General features: G+C 39.1%; 1 protein-coding gene across 1 annotated transcript; it reads left to right on the forward strand.

The window, feature by feature from the left end:
• Positions 1-10,225: 10,225 nt before the first annotated feature.
• On the forward strand, positions 10,226-16,885 carry AGR3 (anterior gradient 3). Its single transcript, XM_010577631.1, has 7 exons — positions 10,226-10,331; positions 12,561-12,624; positions 13,829-13,881; positions 14,533-14,609; positions 14,873-14,936; positions 15,989-16,072; positions 16,836-16,885. Exons 1-7 carry the CDS (start codon positions 10,226-10,228, stop codon positions 16,883-16,885), a joined length of 498 nt encoding a protein of 165 aa, XP_010575933.1.
• Positions 16,886-18,083: the final 1,198 nt, after the last annotated feature.

The following is an 18,083-nucleotide window of genomic DNA, read 5'->3' on the forward strand; positions in this document are numbered from 1 at the left end:
CACTTGACCAGAAAGGCTTAGTTATTGCCTGCTGCATGAGATTCCCTGATGTGTATGTGCTTCCTAGATCACCACATGAGAAGAGACTCAACACGAAGCTGCCAATGTTGACGCACAATGCACAGACCAGAGCCTCCTGGCCCCATTTTGTGGCCCCTGCCCTCTTCCCTGCCATGCCCATGATGGAAGGGCACAGCAGTGTGCAGCTGCCTGCTATCCGGAGGAGGACAAAGACCTTCTGCAAGTCCTTGTGCCAACCAAGACCCAAGGCAGCCTTGGGGAAAGGCGCATTCCTGTCACCCCCTGTCCCTCCTCTGCTATATGACCAAATCAAACACAACCCTGTGCGCAGGCAGAGTCTGCTGGTAGGGAGAAAACCATGAGGCCCAAGGGTGCACTCTATTTCCAGGTTTATCCACTGTGCTCCAGACTTACAGGATGCAGGACACACAACTCTCACCTTTTCTAACGAAGGACTGTAAACAGAAAACAGCTCGGGAAGCTCTACCTGTACCAGGTCCCTTTGGAAAGATGTTTCCAAGGGATTCTTCTGAGATGGCAAAATACAAGCAGGCAGGTGGCAAACCTTTGTGCTTCTTCACAGCAGTCAGGATCTGCCCAGCCAAGGGCAGGGAGTGCACTGTACCCCTCCTCCTGGCTGGCAGTGTGTGCCCAGGGGTGCACCAGGAGCTTGGAAGGCCAGAATGGCTTCCAGGGCTTCCCCTTGCTATTGCTCTGCACTGACACTTAGACAGAGAGAGACGCCTGGATCTAAATAAACATGGCTTTTCTTTAGCAGAAGCCTAGAGGATTGTTTGAAAACTGCATGGCGAGAACCACCATGTGACAGGAAGATCTGCTGGTAGAAGGGCAAGCTCTGCCTGTCAGAGTTCACACAGCATTAAATAAACATCCTGTCCAGAACAGTTTGTACTTTTTGACTGAAGGGAGAAGCCAACAACATCCAGTGTTGGTTTCCTTTTATTTACCAGAACACATTTATTCTGTAAATCTCAGCAAAATTCATGAAAAAATAATAAATTACATTTTTCCCCTGACAGTCTTCAAAGCTTTATATCTAAAAAGTGGCTGGGAAATCCAAGAAGCCTAGAGGGCAGGAAAATAATTTCGTTGTGAAGTGGAAGCCAATAGACAGTAGTGATTCATGGAGGCACAGAGCTGCAGAGCAGCTGACAGCGAGGTGCCGATTAAGCCTGGAACCAAGTTTTCCAGGGGCTGTACAACAGGGCAGTTTAAGGGTGGAGGAGCCAGTTTCCCAAAAATGCAGAGAAAACCCTGGAGGGGGTTGGAGGTGACAGTACTGGAATAAGATGAAGGCTTAGAAGTGAAAGCATAGACATTGGCCTAGGAAGCAGAGAATATGGTTTGCAGCCAGTATAAACCACTGTAAAAACTAATTCAATAAATGTTTTTCCAATTATATTATTATGCTTATGTTCCATAACAATGTCTTTACAGGAATACAAAGCTAAAACATTACAATGGTCCAGTAGAAGGAAACCACTGGGTCTCAGGCAACACTGGAGTATTTTGTTCACTTGAGCATTACCTAGAGCTCTGCTTTTAGAAAAGGGGAAAAAAAAAAAAAAAAAAGCATCTGTTGTGAATCAGCTTGTAATACCAGAAGCGACATTTCCACAACGGTGACTATTTTGAAAGACACACACAGAAACAAAGCAGCATGCCATATCTAGATTTCTTGAAATGGCTTTATTGAAATAAACCAGAAATTTTCTAATAATGATTTTTGGCTGTCAGTCAAAACCTAAGCCCAATGGACACTTGCAGCATTTTTCCATTTATTTGTTTTTCTGTTTGGCAGTGAAAGCTAATGCTCAGCATTCTGAGCCCGAAGCGTAGTTCTCAGCTCTGGTACTACGTGCTGTTTGATTGCACCCTGAGGTCTAGACCCACTGCACACCAATTACTTGTATTAGGAGCCAGAAGTACTTCTCACCCATGTAAATATGTGCAATGTGAAGTTTTCTCATGTTGTTTAGTGTAAAATTTATTTGGGCATTGTATCTGTGTAATATCCTAATTAAACTTGTATTGATTTGCAAAGGCTCATTGGACATGCGTAAAAGTCTTTTGCAGAGTTATCAATAGATGTTGCAGGGATGACGCTGAATTGCAGCTGTCACAGGAGCTGTGACCTCATCCCTTGCGCACACATGAGCTAAGGCAGAGTTGGACAGAGTGAGAACTTTGTCAGCAATGTTCCTCTCTGGGGAAGCAGATCAACAGTGAGTGTTTAACCCTCCACATCAGCCCATGATGATCACTCTTGTCACTAGTGAGCACTAGCTGGAGGTACCATCTTTAGGTAAGACAGACCCAAGGACTCCCCAGCTTCTTGTTGTCAACACTTTTTAATCCCAATGTCCTGTTTCAAGGATTATTATAAACTGCCTATTTATATTCTCCTGAATGGACATTTCATTTGAGAACCATATTTATATTCATGTACATGCTGTTCCAGATTGTGGAGTTACAAGACAGTTTTCTGCTCAGGATTTAGTCCTCCTGCAGATACATCTGGATTTCACAGCCAAACCTTGTACATCATTTGCTAGACAGTGGTCAGGTTTGTATATCATTTGAAGGGGTCAAGCAGGTTGAAAGGAAGTATGTGGACACAAAATATTATATCACATCCTAGAAAGGCAGTATAATAACTGAGCAAGTGATCCAGAATTCTTGTAGCCAGTTATGTCACTCTGTATCTGCCATCTCCTATTTTCCATGCTGAACTGAAAAAACTGTCTGTATAACTGAGAATTAATTTATGATCATATAGGTACAAAAAGCTTCCTAAAGATAGTATCAGTGACATAGGATTAAATGCACAGAAGGAATTGGTATTTAAAAGTTGTCTGCTCAAGGAAACCCATACATGCAGGCAGAAAGCATATCCTTCAGTGTCATACTGGCATGTATGTACCTGGGGACCGGGCTGCGGGGGCACAACTGTTATGAGAGCCCATCTGCTTGATGAAGCCCTTTCCCAGACCTGGGCACAGGCACACGTGCTGTGGGACCCTTGCTGAGCTCACCCAGAAATCAGCACAAAACTGCTCAGTCCTGCCAGGACCACTGCTGGTGGCAACACCTTGGCTGCCTGATGAGATTCACTTCCAAAGCAAAGGCAATTAACTACAGTGCCTACATCCTCTTGTGAATCTGGGTTTTCCAGTCCTCAGGTCTGATGCTCTGTGGATTGGTGTCCATGATCAACTTTTTCCCTTCCTTTCCCTTTTAATTTTTATTTTATTTTATTTTATTCTATTTCAACAGTTAAAATACATGGCAGTCCCCGTTCACTGCCTCCCACAGCAGCTCTTTGGGCGCCACAGCCGTATTCTCACTGCCATCAAGGGCTGCTGATGTGCCCACCTGTACTGAAGCACACATATTGTTGCACAGCACATACTGTTGCAGCAGGGTGTAATGTTTATTTCTGCCCCACCGCACCACTCCAGGGTACCAATGGACCAAAGAGTGACTGGACACATCCTGTACACTGAGCATAGACTTCCATAGTGATGGGATTAACGCGACTAAGGTTAGAGCTGAGTGTCTCGGTTTACTAGCAGGTTCCCAGGTTGGTCAAATGCCTCCTGAAAGTCAATGCCTAGCACAAGTAGTAACCTTTAAAACTCCAGGGGAAAATTTTGGTCCCATCCAAGCAAAAGCCAAATGACTTCCATGGAGCAGGGAATTCCACTCCCAGCCTTCAGCATAGTGTGGTCCAAGTAAAGACAAGCAGCAGCACTACCAAAAATTCACACTTGTCTTCATGCTAGGACCTTTGTAGAAAAACTCACAAGGAAAAAGAAGGAAATCTTTTATTTTGGAGTAACTCATCACCGAAACCTGGATCCTTCATTCCCTCTTCTTTCCTCCATCAGTGATGCTAGTGTGTTTTTCCTTCTCTTTTTAAACCCAGAGCCTTTTATCTTACTGTCATAAAGGAGGGAGCTAGGCTTACAAAACAAAGGCTCAAGCCATTTGTTTTCAGCTGGTGAAGAAATGCAGTCAGGTTTTAATGCGATTGAGCTGGAAACCTTCCCTGCCTTCCCGCAGCAAAACCAGCTCGCCTGCAGCAGCAGACAGTGTGGCCAGCAGGCTCCTTCCAGCACATTGCACCAGGCCTGCTCCACCCTTTCTTCTTAAGCTATAATGTTTAAACAATTGGGATAGTTTGACTGATAGACCCAACAAAGTGTCTACCTCAGAGATGGTAAAACAAAAAACAGCTCTTTAGGGTCTTAATATTCCCTTTTATTACTGTGGTGGAGATGTGTTTCACGTTATCATCCTCTTCATACCTTCTTCTGAGCACAGAAAGAGGCCAGTCCCCGTGGGGCCCAAAGAGACAGGAGCAGCAGAGAGGAGGTACCAGAAGGGAGTTTTCAGTTCTGCAAGTACAGGAGGAGGAAATTTTTAATAGTCAAAAGCAAAAGCGAAAATTTTCATTTTCGTTTGAATTGAATATACTTCATTTTCCTTATAATAGGGGTTTCTTCTACTGAGACTGCTGTAATTCAGGGGATTTCACACTTACCCTCATGAGGAGCAGCTGTAACCACAGAGCATAAAGAAGTGTCACTGCAGGATCTTTTTCACTAGAAATTCTCTCAGATGTGGACTTTTTATCTTCTATTCTCATACTATGATTTTCATACTGTGTGCTCAGCAAATTCAGATTTGTACTCAGCTTAAGGGCTCAGATAAATAAGTTCCAACAGGTTAACAAATCCGATATGGTTATCATGTTAACGAAGTCCAGCATTGACTGCATTTGTGCTCATGGCCCACAGAGTTCTTGCAGCTCAGCGGATGCAGAGTAGCTCATTACACAGTTGTAACTGGATGATGTAAGCAATCCGTACCTGTGCAAACACTACTGGAAAAGATATGGTAAATTGAACTACCTAGCCCTAGGGATCTCTGCAGCCTGGGGATAGGAAAGACTGTTTAGACCAGTAGCGATGCTCATCCTCTGTCACTGACTTGTGCTGCAGACTGCAGCAAGCTACTTCAGTTTGAAGACTGACTTTTCTGTCTGCAGAAACATCGCTATGGCATTACTTTTGGCACTGAAGATTTTGTGCACCTTACCTAGGTAAGTATTTTGCCTAGGCTTCGGCTTAATAAAATTTTATATGAATGAATAGTATTTCTTTCATGCAGTCAGCCCGTGATCACTTTAAACTTATGCATAAGTGAAAGCAAATGTCACATGGGGTTGCCCTGTTACACCCTGATAAGCTTGTTGCTCCTTACATCAGGGTAGCCCCTGCCTTGTGCCAGAACAAACACTCATGAGGCTACAGAAAGGCTGAGATCAGGGAATTGATCAATAGAGTGCGGTTGGGGTCTTTTGTGAATTAGCATTTGTGCAGCACTATGTAAAGCAAAATTTAAAAGTCAGTTTGACATTTCATAAATGGGCTATATGTATAGATACATACCTAAAACCGCTGCTGCATGACTCACACGAAAGCAGTGGCATGTGATTCCAAGTGTCAGTCATTCTGCAAAATTTTTCACTTTCTAGAAGTCTGTCGTCTTCATGTGCTTTATTGTTGCCTTGCTCTGCCCTATATTTAGCTAATTCTTACATTTCCTAATTTTGACCTGGATACAACTGTATATACACTGTTAACCCATAGTTACTCGTACCTCCAAAATGAATCTTTTAGAATGGAAGAGAAACATGGAAACACCTTCTGCCCACATTACCCTGGAGACTAAATTGGCCAAGTTCAATGAACAAGAACACTCTAGTTCAATGAATGAGTGCAGAAATGTGTGCTCAGTGCAGAGATTCCATATTTGGCTGGTAACTGCTGCTGCACAGGTTGGTGATTTGAATGTTAGGCAGTACAGCTGGTGGCTGGGATGGAAGGCACCTCTGCTAGCATGAGCTCTAGCTTCACACTCGGTTCAGGTGTGGATGCTGAACACAGGCAGAAGAAAGCAGGGACAGAGAGCTGATAAGGTCCCACCTACAAGCAGTGACTGTATAGGTATAGTGCAGGCATCCAGCTTGGATTTATAAAGTATTATAGTAATTTTCTTCCAGTATTAAACCCTGATGAGCTCTATTTGTCCAGGACTGGCAACCTCTCCATGGCAAGATTGACAAAGGCTGAAATTCTGATCTTCGGATACAGAGCACAGAAGACGAATTGCTGAACATTGTCCTGCCAAAAGGCATTCATAGGTAGCTCAGCACTAATTTTAATCTATTTGATTGAATGTCTATCCCTTTACTCCTTACAATAAGAAACCTGTGCAGTGAAGAAGACAATATCTCAGGGTTGAGCAACAATACACTTCAGTACACTTGGAAAATTTCTATATTTCTAACTACTTAATGATCTGGAATTAGTTGAAGAGTAAGAAGAATTGAAGCTTCAGTGCCTGGAATTTCTATGTGAAAACCCAAAGTTTGGATGGAGAAAGGTTCTCTAAATCAACCTTCGTTTGACTTCAGATAGTCTTTTTTTTATTTGCTTAAAATTTAAATGTATAAATGCAATATAGCACTTTGATTTCATTATCTGCCTGCATTTCTTTTGTAACCAAACTACATTCCTTTCTTTTTCAGCCATTGCAAGAGCTAAGCATATTATAGATTTAGATACAGTTACTATACTTTTTTAACTGGAAATGCAAGTTTGAATGCTTCATTACAAATATTAAAGAAAAGTCAGTACTAAAAATACAGAAAGTCACATTTTGCATTTTTTGGTACAAAAATAGTTGATAAAACATAATACAAGAATCATATGTCATTCATGATATACGTGTCAGTGACAACAACCATCAGGAGATCAAAGCATCAAAGACAAATAAGAATTCAGACTTTACATGAAAAGGAGAAGGAAAAACTGTAAACATACAGTCCATATAAACAAATACATGGGAGAGGAAGAACAAAAAGAGGATTGCTTGTGATTTTCTTGCAAAAGCTATCCAAGGAAGAGGGAAATGGTGATCCAGCTAATTCCTTCTTTGTGCAAAGACAGTGAATAAAGGACTTCTCCTGTATTAGTCAAGTTAGGTCAAAATTATATGAAGCATCATGGCCAAAGAATCAGACCATTTTTAAACTACAACTCACAGAAGCAATAATCAGATACTTGAAACCATATTCTTTAAATAAATAATTTTATTTCCCCTCAAAAAAAAAAAAGTTCATTTTATTTGTTAATTACAGTCCTCTACACAAAGTAACCCTTGTGTCTTCCTATTAGGTTCATACCTATCTTCAAGCACCAGTGAACACAGGCATTCACTGGGAACAAAAGCACCTACAGTTCCAGCTTTCATTGGTGGTTTCTTTTTTCACTGGACATAAGCCAGACTCAAACTGTCTGAGGGGGGAAGTAGCAGACACACATAAGCCACTATTTATTTCCAGTCCTCATACAAGACACCTGATACAAGCCAAGACAAAAAGAAATCCAAGGATTCAGTGTATAAGCATGGGAACTCACAAAAGCAAAAGTTGGAGGGATGGCAGAAAAAGAAGGGGGAGGGTGGAAACACGTGAATTTCGTTTTCAGCTAAAAGGTTCCTCTCATTTTTTCCCAGGTGAATGTGCTGTTGTTGCACCTGGGCAGCTCAGGTGTTCTGTGCTTAAATCACACTGATTTTTAACTAACCAGTTCCAGAAAAAGGACCTTCCATCAGGAGAATTGATCGCTGCTGGTGAGCAAGTATTTCTCATTCTTAACTTTCCTTTATTACAGCAATGAGGTTTGGTTGACAAATGCATTACAAGCCTAGCTATACAAAAAAAGACAATTGACAGATGCTTAGAGATTAGCTGGCAAAACATTTATTCTGACAGAGAGATGAAGGCAATCTATATAGTGTTGGCTGTCATTTTTTTCTCTTAATCAGTTAACTAGCATTGGATCATGTAACATCAAAAATTCAGAATATTGAATGTAAACTGCCTCCAGCTACAGCTCCCTAAATTATCCTTCTAAAACCCTATTGGTTTTCAGTAGGACGATAATCAATTATTTAAGCTTCAGATAATTAATCTTGTGACTTGAAGAGATGTACACTTTGATTTTTTTATGAATACATCACAAAAAAAAGAACTGATCCACGCATTCCATACCTGCTTTAGTGTGATTTCAAAGCCATAACTATTTATGTTTAAATAGCATTTTAACATGTCAATATAAATGCTAGATTTTATTGTTAACATCTAATAGGTAAACTGATTATAAGGGTAGTTATTAACTTTCACATAGAGTTGCTACAAATACTCATTCGTCAAGAGTACAGCAGTAGGGTGTACTGATCTGCTTTTGCTGACTGAAGTTAGTGGTCTGCACAAACATGGGAGAAAATCTGAATGGAATTTTTATTACTAAGAAATTCTCAACCCCCAGATTTAACTAAAAGTTATAGTCTCTCCTTAGAAAACACTGGAAAACTTCACATTTTCTTATTAAACATTGATAATCTCCAATCATCTAATTAATGTGCATAATTAGTAAGATCCAAAGGAGACTCTCTTCTAAAACTCAGTCAACACTAGCTAACATGAACAAGCCTAAGGAAGGATGTGAAACAAAGAACAACTTTAGAGCTGTGATGCCATGTGGGGGGGAAGGGAACTGTTGTGGACAAGTCTGAGGAGAAAAATGTTATAATGAATGTATTAATTACTTTAGCAACCTAGGAAAATTTCTTCAGAAATATATGATTCTTACTACACGATGATACTTAATTTTTTCTAGAATTTTGCACATTTTAACATGCAAATTTTTCTCCAGTCAATTGTACAGAATTCTTTACTTGTATTGAGATTGCCAGTTACTGGAAGTGGAGTTTGAATTTGTTCACTAGAAATTGAACTGTTAACAGTGATATTAGTTATGTTGAGACATTCATTGAAGTAAGGAAGCTGCTGCACTTCTTATGCCTCTCTGTCCTAAGGAGCATGAAGCATCTTCTTTGGCAGTGCTCAGGGCTGTATTTCCATACTAGATATCACTTTTAAACTCAAGTTTTAAATTTGCTTTATCAATACAGGCACAAGTGTTTGGGGGGATTTTTTTTTTTTTTTTTTTTTTTTTTGTATTTAAGTCAAAGCACTTTCTCAATGGGTCATCCTGGTAACTCCTAAAGCTCAACCTCTGAAAAGTGGAATCTCCAGCAAGAACTGATAAGCTCACTGGGTGGTATCGTGGGCTACATGCATTATATTTTTTAACTTAGTTCACACCATCAGGTATCCACCTGAATATCAGAGCTTTAATGCCTAAAGATGATTGTACCGGGCAGAAAGACAACTCATCAATTAAAAAAAATTGGCTTTGTAATGCTTTTCCTCAAGCATTGCTTTCATTCTCTGATTTCTATCAAGACCAGAAGCTACTGAATTTCTTATAGTGTTCTTTGTCAGGAAGAGAAGCAAACATCTTCAGAACACTGAAACAGTCAGGAGCACAGATGGATTGTTTTATTCAGCAGGAGTTGAGCCGAGGGGAAAAATGGGGAAATTTTTTGAGTTTTCATTGTGAGAAACAGCTGGAAATTTCTTTGACATTTATCTCATAATCTTTAACATCCTGGTTCACAGAGTGCAGGCTAAAAAAAAAAAAATCATGGCAATTTCAACATTCTGGAGGGATTTGCCCATTTAAAATGTATTATACCTGGAGGCAAATATTTGTCAATTTTCCTATTTTATTGAGGATATCATGAGACATCTTTTGAACAAAAAACCTACTATCCACAAAAAAGATCCCACGCTGTTACGTTTCACTGAAATTAAAAAACTAATAGAACAAACAAATAGTAGCACTATCATGAAATTGTCATAATTCAGTATTACAACATTGTACTAGTTCATAAAAATCAAATGCTGGGTGACCAGAAATGAACTGAAATGAACTTTGTTCCCCTGATCACACTGTAGTGAGAACCATCCCCTGCAGCCTAATTTTGACAGCTGAAAGCAGTGTTCTGTGATAAAATTACGCACCTCCATTTTGCACTTTTCTCACAAAGAAAGGCATTTCTAGAAATAACCAAAACCGTCTCCGTATTATAGATTGTCAGGATACCACTAACACATTGATTTACACTGCGCCAGGTGACAAATCCATGCAACTAAAGCTGTTGCTTTGTTTTCCAGTTTCTTTACTGCATTGAAAGGGAAATAATGGTCCATTCAACATTGGCCTTGTCCCTCCTGCTAATTGCAGTCTCTTCCAACCTTGCGATGGCAATCAAAAAGGAAAAACGAGCACCTCAGACACTGTCAAGAGGTACTGTATATTTACTGTATGTAGTTACCTCTTTATCTTACCATATAGGTCAGCAAATGTTTTTATTTAGAATGTACATAGAAGCACATATATACTTACTGAGGTGTGTTTCGCTAGTGTAAAGTGACACTCCAAGTAGTGCATCTTCTCATTCCATGGCGTTTCACTCCGTCAGTTTGTTCTTAAGGATATGGCTGAGGGCCTCATATAACCTGCATAATTTATATAACTCACGGTGACCTAGCAGAAGCAAGTAACCTAAACTGAGTCTCTCAAATGAGGATGCACCTTTAGGACTATCAGTGAAAAAATACTCCTTCATATACTATTTAAAAGATATTTTATTACAGTTTCATAACTTCAGTTACTATGGAACTATTTTTCTACATACCCATTTTTATACACAGAACAAACTGTAGTATAGATTGTTAGGATACCACTAACACATTGATTTACACTGCACCAGGTGACGAACCCATGCAGCTAAACCTGTTGCTTTAGTTTGAGCCACTGGTGGATTTTTCTGTGTGATATTTTTCTTCTTTTGCTAGCACAGTCGTGCTTTGCAGTGAATAATTCACTTCCTTGTGGTACATAATTTTCAACTTGGATGTTAACTGAAGACCCTATTTTAAGTTATTTATGTCTGATGAATCCTTAGAAATACAAGCAGAGAAATAACTTACCAAGGTCTTTCCTCTTCTCCATCCTTCCTATCCTTTTGGGCCTATTCACCCCCAAAAATCTCCAGCTCCCTTTCTGACCTCTTCTGCAAGCTGTGCAAAGCCTACAGACTGCACAACTCACCTCTGAGATCGTCCCATACAAGGCACTGGCAAAGCCGCACCTGTCACAGAGATCCCATCTGAGCCTAATTGCTCAGGGAGCACTTGACAAAATGATGTGACACCTGGACTAACCAAAGAGAAATTGCAAATCACTTCTCGTAAGTGGTATCCCTGGAGAAAAGTTATAATCAATGTGGTATCTATTGCCTATCTTGCCTAGATCAGGGTTTATTTTTCTCAGTAAGCCTAAATGCATAAAAAGATAACAAAATCCTTAAATTCTGGCAATTTTGAAAAAAATAGTCACAGAAAACAAGTGTCAGTTTTCTAATTCTGATTTCAGGCCTTTTGGGATGCCTTGAGCGCTTTACCTGTAATTTTCACAGATCAGAGGGGAATACTTAAACCTGCTGCAAAATGACCCTTGCTGACTCCTCTGTGCAGTTACCTACGTCAGCAGTTGACTTCAGCCAGGGCTGGGAACACACTGGTCAACACGCCAGAATCCCACCATCAACCAGACAGATCTGTAATCAAAATCACTCTCCTGAAAGAAGAGATGACCAAGTAGCGTCACAAGCAATTGTTCTGTGAGAAAGCTAACAGCAAATCTCTACATAACCGGGGCTGGTCCAAGCGCTGTCCAGACAGCACAGAAGAAACAGAGCCTTAACCTGGTCCAGATCCAGAACTTGTTCTACAACTCCCATGAGGGTTGTCATGAATGGAGCAACACTGCCTGGGAGGCAGGGATCTACTACACAGGGGCTGGCGTCTTGGGATCTGAAGGCATGAAACCAGCTAGGCAATTTGCTTTTTGAGATCCGTGTATCACTAGCTATGGATGAGCTATGAAGCTGATGATTCATTAGCATTTTGTTTCAGCGGAGCTTTTTATTTAACAGCCATTGTTTTATTAAATTATTCAATTAAATGAAGCACTTGCAACTCCAGGGGATTGAAATTCATTACTTGGGAGTTAAGTTTACAAGCCAAGACTGTTCTAACGACATTCATATTAAAGCTGATCTTATTTGAGCTGTCATATTTTATTTTTCTCTCTTTTATAAGCCAACTTTCTCTTTAAGCCCCAGGGTCTACATGAAATACAGAGCAGACAAGGTAGAGATATAAAGGATTTGAGTGCTGATTTAGGGACCTCTGAGTATTTAGAAAGATATCCAACAGGTTTGCCAAAGGAATTGAACTGGATACACAACCATCTGAGGGGTTTGGGGGGTTTTGGTAGTTGGGGTTTTTTTAAATCTTCCGGTGCACCTATCAGGAGATGTAGAATTAGCATATCCACAGCATTTGGGAACCTTTGACTAAAAAATCCAAATTCTATTTGTGTACAACTATTGATAAGTAAAGAAAAAAAAAGGAATTTGTTATGAGTCACTTGCCTGGCTACCAGTTAATCCTTTTGTTGTATTTCTAGGGTGGGGAGATGAAATTACCTGGGTACAAACTTATGAAGAAGGGCTTTATCAAGCGAAAAAAAGGTAAGAGATTAAAAAATAGTTTGTAAAACAAAGTTGTTAGTAATGCCTGAATATACTATAATGAAACAAAACAAAGAAACACTATGACAGATGATCTGCAGATCACCCAGTTAAATAAAACAGATTTTGTGTCTATAAATAAAAGCTGGTCTAGGGGTCTTATGACTCTGAAGCAACATCGTTTGCTGATAGTTTAACACTGTCCTTTCTTTGTCACAACACCATTGTTGTCATTTGATTAAGCAGTGATAAATAGCTATTAAAATTTTAAAAATACACCTGTTGTGGGGTTTTTTTAATATCATGTACCTCTGATTACTTCCTTAATCAACACCTGGAAATCAGTTATATTTTCTCTTGCATGGTGGTCTACTGCTTCTGAGGTTTTCCCCAACACACTTCATTAGTTGGCATATGTGCATGATGTACTCGCAGTTTCTCACTGCATTTTACAGCATAATAGTGTATGTAGCACGAGTTATTGTTAAATTGAAGGCAAATCATTTTTAAAATAAAAGGCAATTAATTTCATGTGCCCTATGTGAAAATGGCTAGAATTGAACAATTCTTGAGAGTGATAACAGATCAAGTATTAGTAACTGATTTACTGAGTAGTAACAGTAGTTTAAAAAAAAAAAAGACAAAATGCACGGAATTGTTTTATGTTTTGGCATCCAAATATATAAAATTTTGATACTTTACCACACTATTTACAGAAAAAAATAATTTACTGTATATCTGTTCAAGAAAGCTTAAAAGACATGAATCTTTTCATGGGAAGTATTTGATGATAAACCCAATTTTATAAAAATTATTTTATTCCAGTTCATACAGATTATTTTTATTTTCTTAATCATGGAGAACTTCACACCTAAGCACTATTAAATACCTCTTCAGCTTGATTATATACTAACTGGGAATGAAATTATGATGGCTCCGTTGTTTCTTTCTTCTAGAATCTCTTACTTTAGAAAACCTATTTAGATACAGAAACTCTATTTCTCTATTTCTTTCTTTTACAAAGGAATTATTTTCTTTTCCCTTGCTCAGAAATGTTTGTAATTCTTTACAGAATGCCTGTATGGTTTTACTGTGACTTAATATAATATTAAATGTAATTTGCCTTTTCTGATCTGCTAATAAAATCAACCATTTGCATACTTGTCAAATGATCTAACTACATGTTTTATTATTACTAATAAAGTAACAAGCCACTGATGGTAATTCATCATTTGGAAGACTGTCAATACTGCCAAGGTAATTTTGATTTTTTTTGGAGTGTTAAAATTTTGTGAATATTTTTATAAGAAACTGCACCTATCTATATATTTACCTTGCACTTACTGAAAATCATTTAAAGAAATAGGTTAATGAAAATGTATTTGAAAAGCTAAGGATTTATTACTGTTATTTACAAAAACTCCACTATAAAACTACCCAACAAAGAACATGAAAAATACTCAGTGCTGTTGTCCTGCTATCCCTAATGCAGCGCTCGTCAGTTTAAATTAAGAGACACAGATTTGCTACTGACTCATTGAACAGATTTAATATTGTTTGGCTCTCCTGAACTGGTAACTAAAGAAGGAGATGAGGACAGGGCTGCTGAAATCGATCTAATAAGAATTTTCTGAGAATAATGCACTTTTGTCAAGCTGAGACATGGTGTCCATTGAGACGACAGGCTTCATAAATAACAGAAAAGAGCTTCCATTTTCATAGCCGGGAGGTTGTACTGACATGGGTCAAAAAAACAAAAAGCAGTGATAGAGCCCTTAAGTGTCTCCTCAGGAATGTGCATCAGCAGAGATGGGAACAATGTGGCCAGTCTCTGGCCAATGTGGTGCCTAAACACAGATGGAGAGGCAGAGTTTGAGATGGACTTCAAAATGATCATGTCTTTTCTAGCCCTGAAGAAAGCTTTTGCAGAAAATGAAGAGATACAGGAAATGGCCCAAAATAACTTCATTATGCTGAATCTCATGGTATGAAGGGTTTGGGGCGATTTGACTGGTATCTTTTTTTTTTGGCCTGTGTTTTCTCTTTCTTTGTCTTGCTTTTTCATGTCATATTAGCTAAATATCTCTGGCATTTCAGTTACACGTAAGTACAGGCATGTGCATGTGTATCCACATACAAGTAGTACCTTTTCTGGTTTTGTCCTCTGGTAAAAGACTATTCACTGGTGGTACTACGTCAGCAAAATTTACAGAAATATTTTGATAACTAGCTTTAATTTCTCTGCCAGCATGAAACCACAGATAAAAACCTGTCTCCTGATGGACAATATGTGCCTCGAATCATGTTTGTAGGTATGTATAATATTTACGTATCTTCAAAGACATGATATCAGAATCTACACCAGTGTCCTCCTTTGCAGACATCAAAATGGTTCATTTTGCAAATATAAAATAGCTCAAAATTTATCATTACCATGGCATTAGTCTGGAACTTGGCAAATCTGAGTTCAGTTCTCCCTCTGTCGCAGGCTTTCACCCTCGTAAACTTCCTCAGGTTACAGGTATGTTCTGGAGGGTACATAATTTGTGCTTGGGGGCAAGATGCTTAAATTTCTGTTAGCATCTGAGCATTTGCTCTCCATGCTTCTTGCTAGTGCTGTTTTCAGACAAAGTTTACTGAAAGCAGTCAAATATCTGACTGAATGTAGATGTCTACAGTGCGGACATTGCCACAGAGCAAGTCAATAGTCAGTGGCATCTAAGGAATGATTTATCCCATCGTAAAGTTGACTTCTGGAATAGATCAAATTAATCATGCCCCAGAGTGCCTGTTCCTTTTCACTGACTGTACAGGGAGCCTAGAGTAACTAGCTCCGTGGTGGCATCCAAAGTTAGGTGAGATGAAGCCCACACTCAGACAGAGAGCAATGTAGTAACGGGAGTCAGTTAATTAACAAAAAGCTTTGAAGGGGAACTGGGAGACGAGATGTCCACAACAGCTTGCTCCCATGATGTGAACATTAACAATCACAAGATTTTCATTCTGAAGGCTCTAGGTAGGTCATGCTAATATTGCATTAGATATACATGACCCTCACTATGTGTGCATCCAGTCAAACTGTCCTCTCCTGATGTAACCCCAGAACTTGTAAAACAGGATGGTTTTCTTTAAATAGGGATTAAATACATGTGTAATCTATCACTTAAAAATAGCTGCATTAGCTTTTGTTCAGGATTTCTCCAATTAAAGACCAGTTGGTTGGAACAGAGCATAATGGCCTAGCAATTGCCTCATTGATGAAATCAAAACACCTCAGAAACAGGGCTGTCAAAGTAGTGCCACAGACACCGCCCTCAGCTGTTGTGGGAATGGAAAGCAGGGTTGAATACAATTATTTTTCCAGATCCATCTCTCACAGTAAGAGCTGATATCACAGGAAGATACTCCAACCGGCTTTACACTTATGAACCACAAGACATACCATTCTGTAAGTGCCCTCTTTGTTGTGTTAGTTTGCATTTCACATTGTAAGCAGCCAGCTACACCCCATCCCAATCATTTGTGCTTGAGAATCTGTTGAGATCTCAAAGTAATGAATAAAGACTGTGAGTGACCATTTGCAATAAATTATAATAGTCTAACCTGTTTTAGCAAAAGACTTAAGCACAACTATTGTCCCATTGAATTTATTGGGACTATTCGGGTAAGACAAATTGAAAGATCATGGGTGAGAACTTTCAGGATCAAGATCTGAGCAGTTTGCTGGGAAACAGTGAATGTCACTATGCTGAAAGGTATCCAGCTGCGCAGTGTAAACAGCCAGTGGTGGGAGGGAATTGGTAGAGAAATGCTGGTGATTACCTGAGTACCGCCTAACACCCATATTTCAGAAAAGAATGTGATTTTTCAGGTTGAGCTAGTCCTTACTCTATACCATCTATCTGACACCAGTGCGGTATCTCCCCACAAATATGCACATCATCTGATTACCAGACTTGCTATTGAGAAATGAGGGACTTGAAAGGAGTCTTGTCAAATCCCTTTAAGTTAAACATTTTGATTCATGAAACTTTTAACCTTCTGCTTTAGTATCAATGCCAGAATTTTCACAATAGAAAGCTCTAAAATAGAATGTGTGATCATAAATTAATTTCAGTGTAAACAGTTTACTAATCAAACTAGGTGGGTTTTTTAATTGTACAAATGCACTTTAAGTATGTTTTTACAGTTCTTATTCATTTTTCTTTCAGTAATAGAGAACATGAAGAAAGCACTACGCCTCATTCAGACAGAATTGTAACCAGCAACGGTGAAATGACCATAGCCTCTACGAGGTGAAGCTGCACTAGGAAACATAACTTTTTAAATATTTTAGTTAACCTCTCTGTCTCTACTAGCATTTTGAACTCTTACCAAGCAGCTTTGGTATGTCAGATTTCATAAGGAATTTATATGTTCAACTTGAAGAACAAACATAGAAAGACTATTGCGCCCTTTTGGAAAATAAGAGGAGAAATCTATTAATCACTTTGAAATTAGTTATCTGAATAACTGAAAGTGATGGTTTAAGGTGCAGCAACTTTGAGCTGTATTTTATCAGTCCAACTACGACTTTAAGTCAGCTATGACTTCTGACCGAGAGTTATAACCATTCTTTTTTATGTCTATTTGCAATTTATTATATAAGTTAATAGCTGCATCTCAGCTCCTAATTTTTATGTTTATTGCAAGAAGCTTATAAGCCATTAGTGTACCTCTGCTTTATGCACTTATTTCTCATTAAAGGAAAAGAAACTTTACTGGCAAATCAGACAGGAAGGCTCTTCCTATAGATTTTGGAATAGCTTATATAGAAAAAAACAGTGATCTGGGCTTAGCTTTCTTCTGTGTAATTCTTTAACTATAATTCTGATAGCTGAAAACAGAACAGATATTTCACGCTGAGCACGTGGCCTCAGTGAGGTGATAATCATCAAATAGCAACTACAGGTTTTGCTATGATAAAGATACAGTGAAGCAAGAGAGATGGAAAGAGATAGTCCCAGAACTCCCCTCCTGAGGCTAAGTGATGCTTGTAAAGTCTGGTATGGGAAAAATGAGCAGGCTTGTCCTAGCTCTTTTCATTTAAATGGCACTTGAGTCATGTGAAGCTCATCCCAGGTCATTCCCTCTTTTTCTGTAGCATCCCAACCCAGACATCACAGTGGCAGCTTAGTGAGGGGATCTGTACATCCAAAGTCTTCACAAAATTTCCCCAGGATCACCGTATGCAAAGGCAGACACCTATTTTGAGTAAAAAGCTGAGTCAGTTGAAAGTTTGTTATCCTAGCAATGCGCTTTTTCATTAGAGCGAGATATTAAGAGATTCATCTGCAGTAAGAGCATGTAAGTTATGTTACGTGCAAAGCACCGGTGTCACTTGTTTTTGCCAGCTGCCACTTCCTATGATGCTGCCTGTATACACGTTTAAAAGATGAAGGAAGGATCTTTGAGGGACA

This window comes from Haliaeetus leucocephalus, unplaced genomic scaffold (assembly GCF_000737465.1).
Source record: "Haliaeetus leucocephalus isolate CR32 unplaced genomic scaffold, Haliaeetus_leucocephalus-4.0 Scaffold566, whole genome shotgun sequence".
Taxonomy (NCBI): domain Eukaryota; kingdom Metazoa; phylum Chordata; class Aves; order Accipitriformes; family Accipitridae; genus Haliaeetus; species Haliaeetus leucocephalus.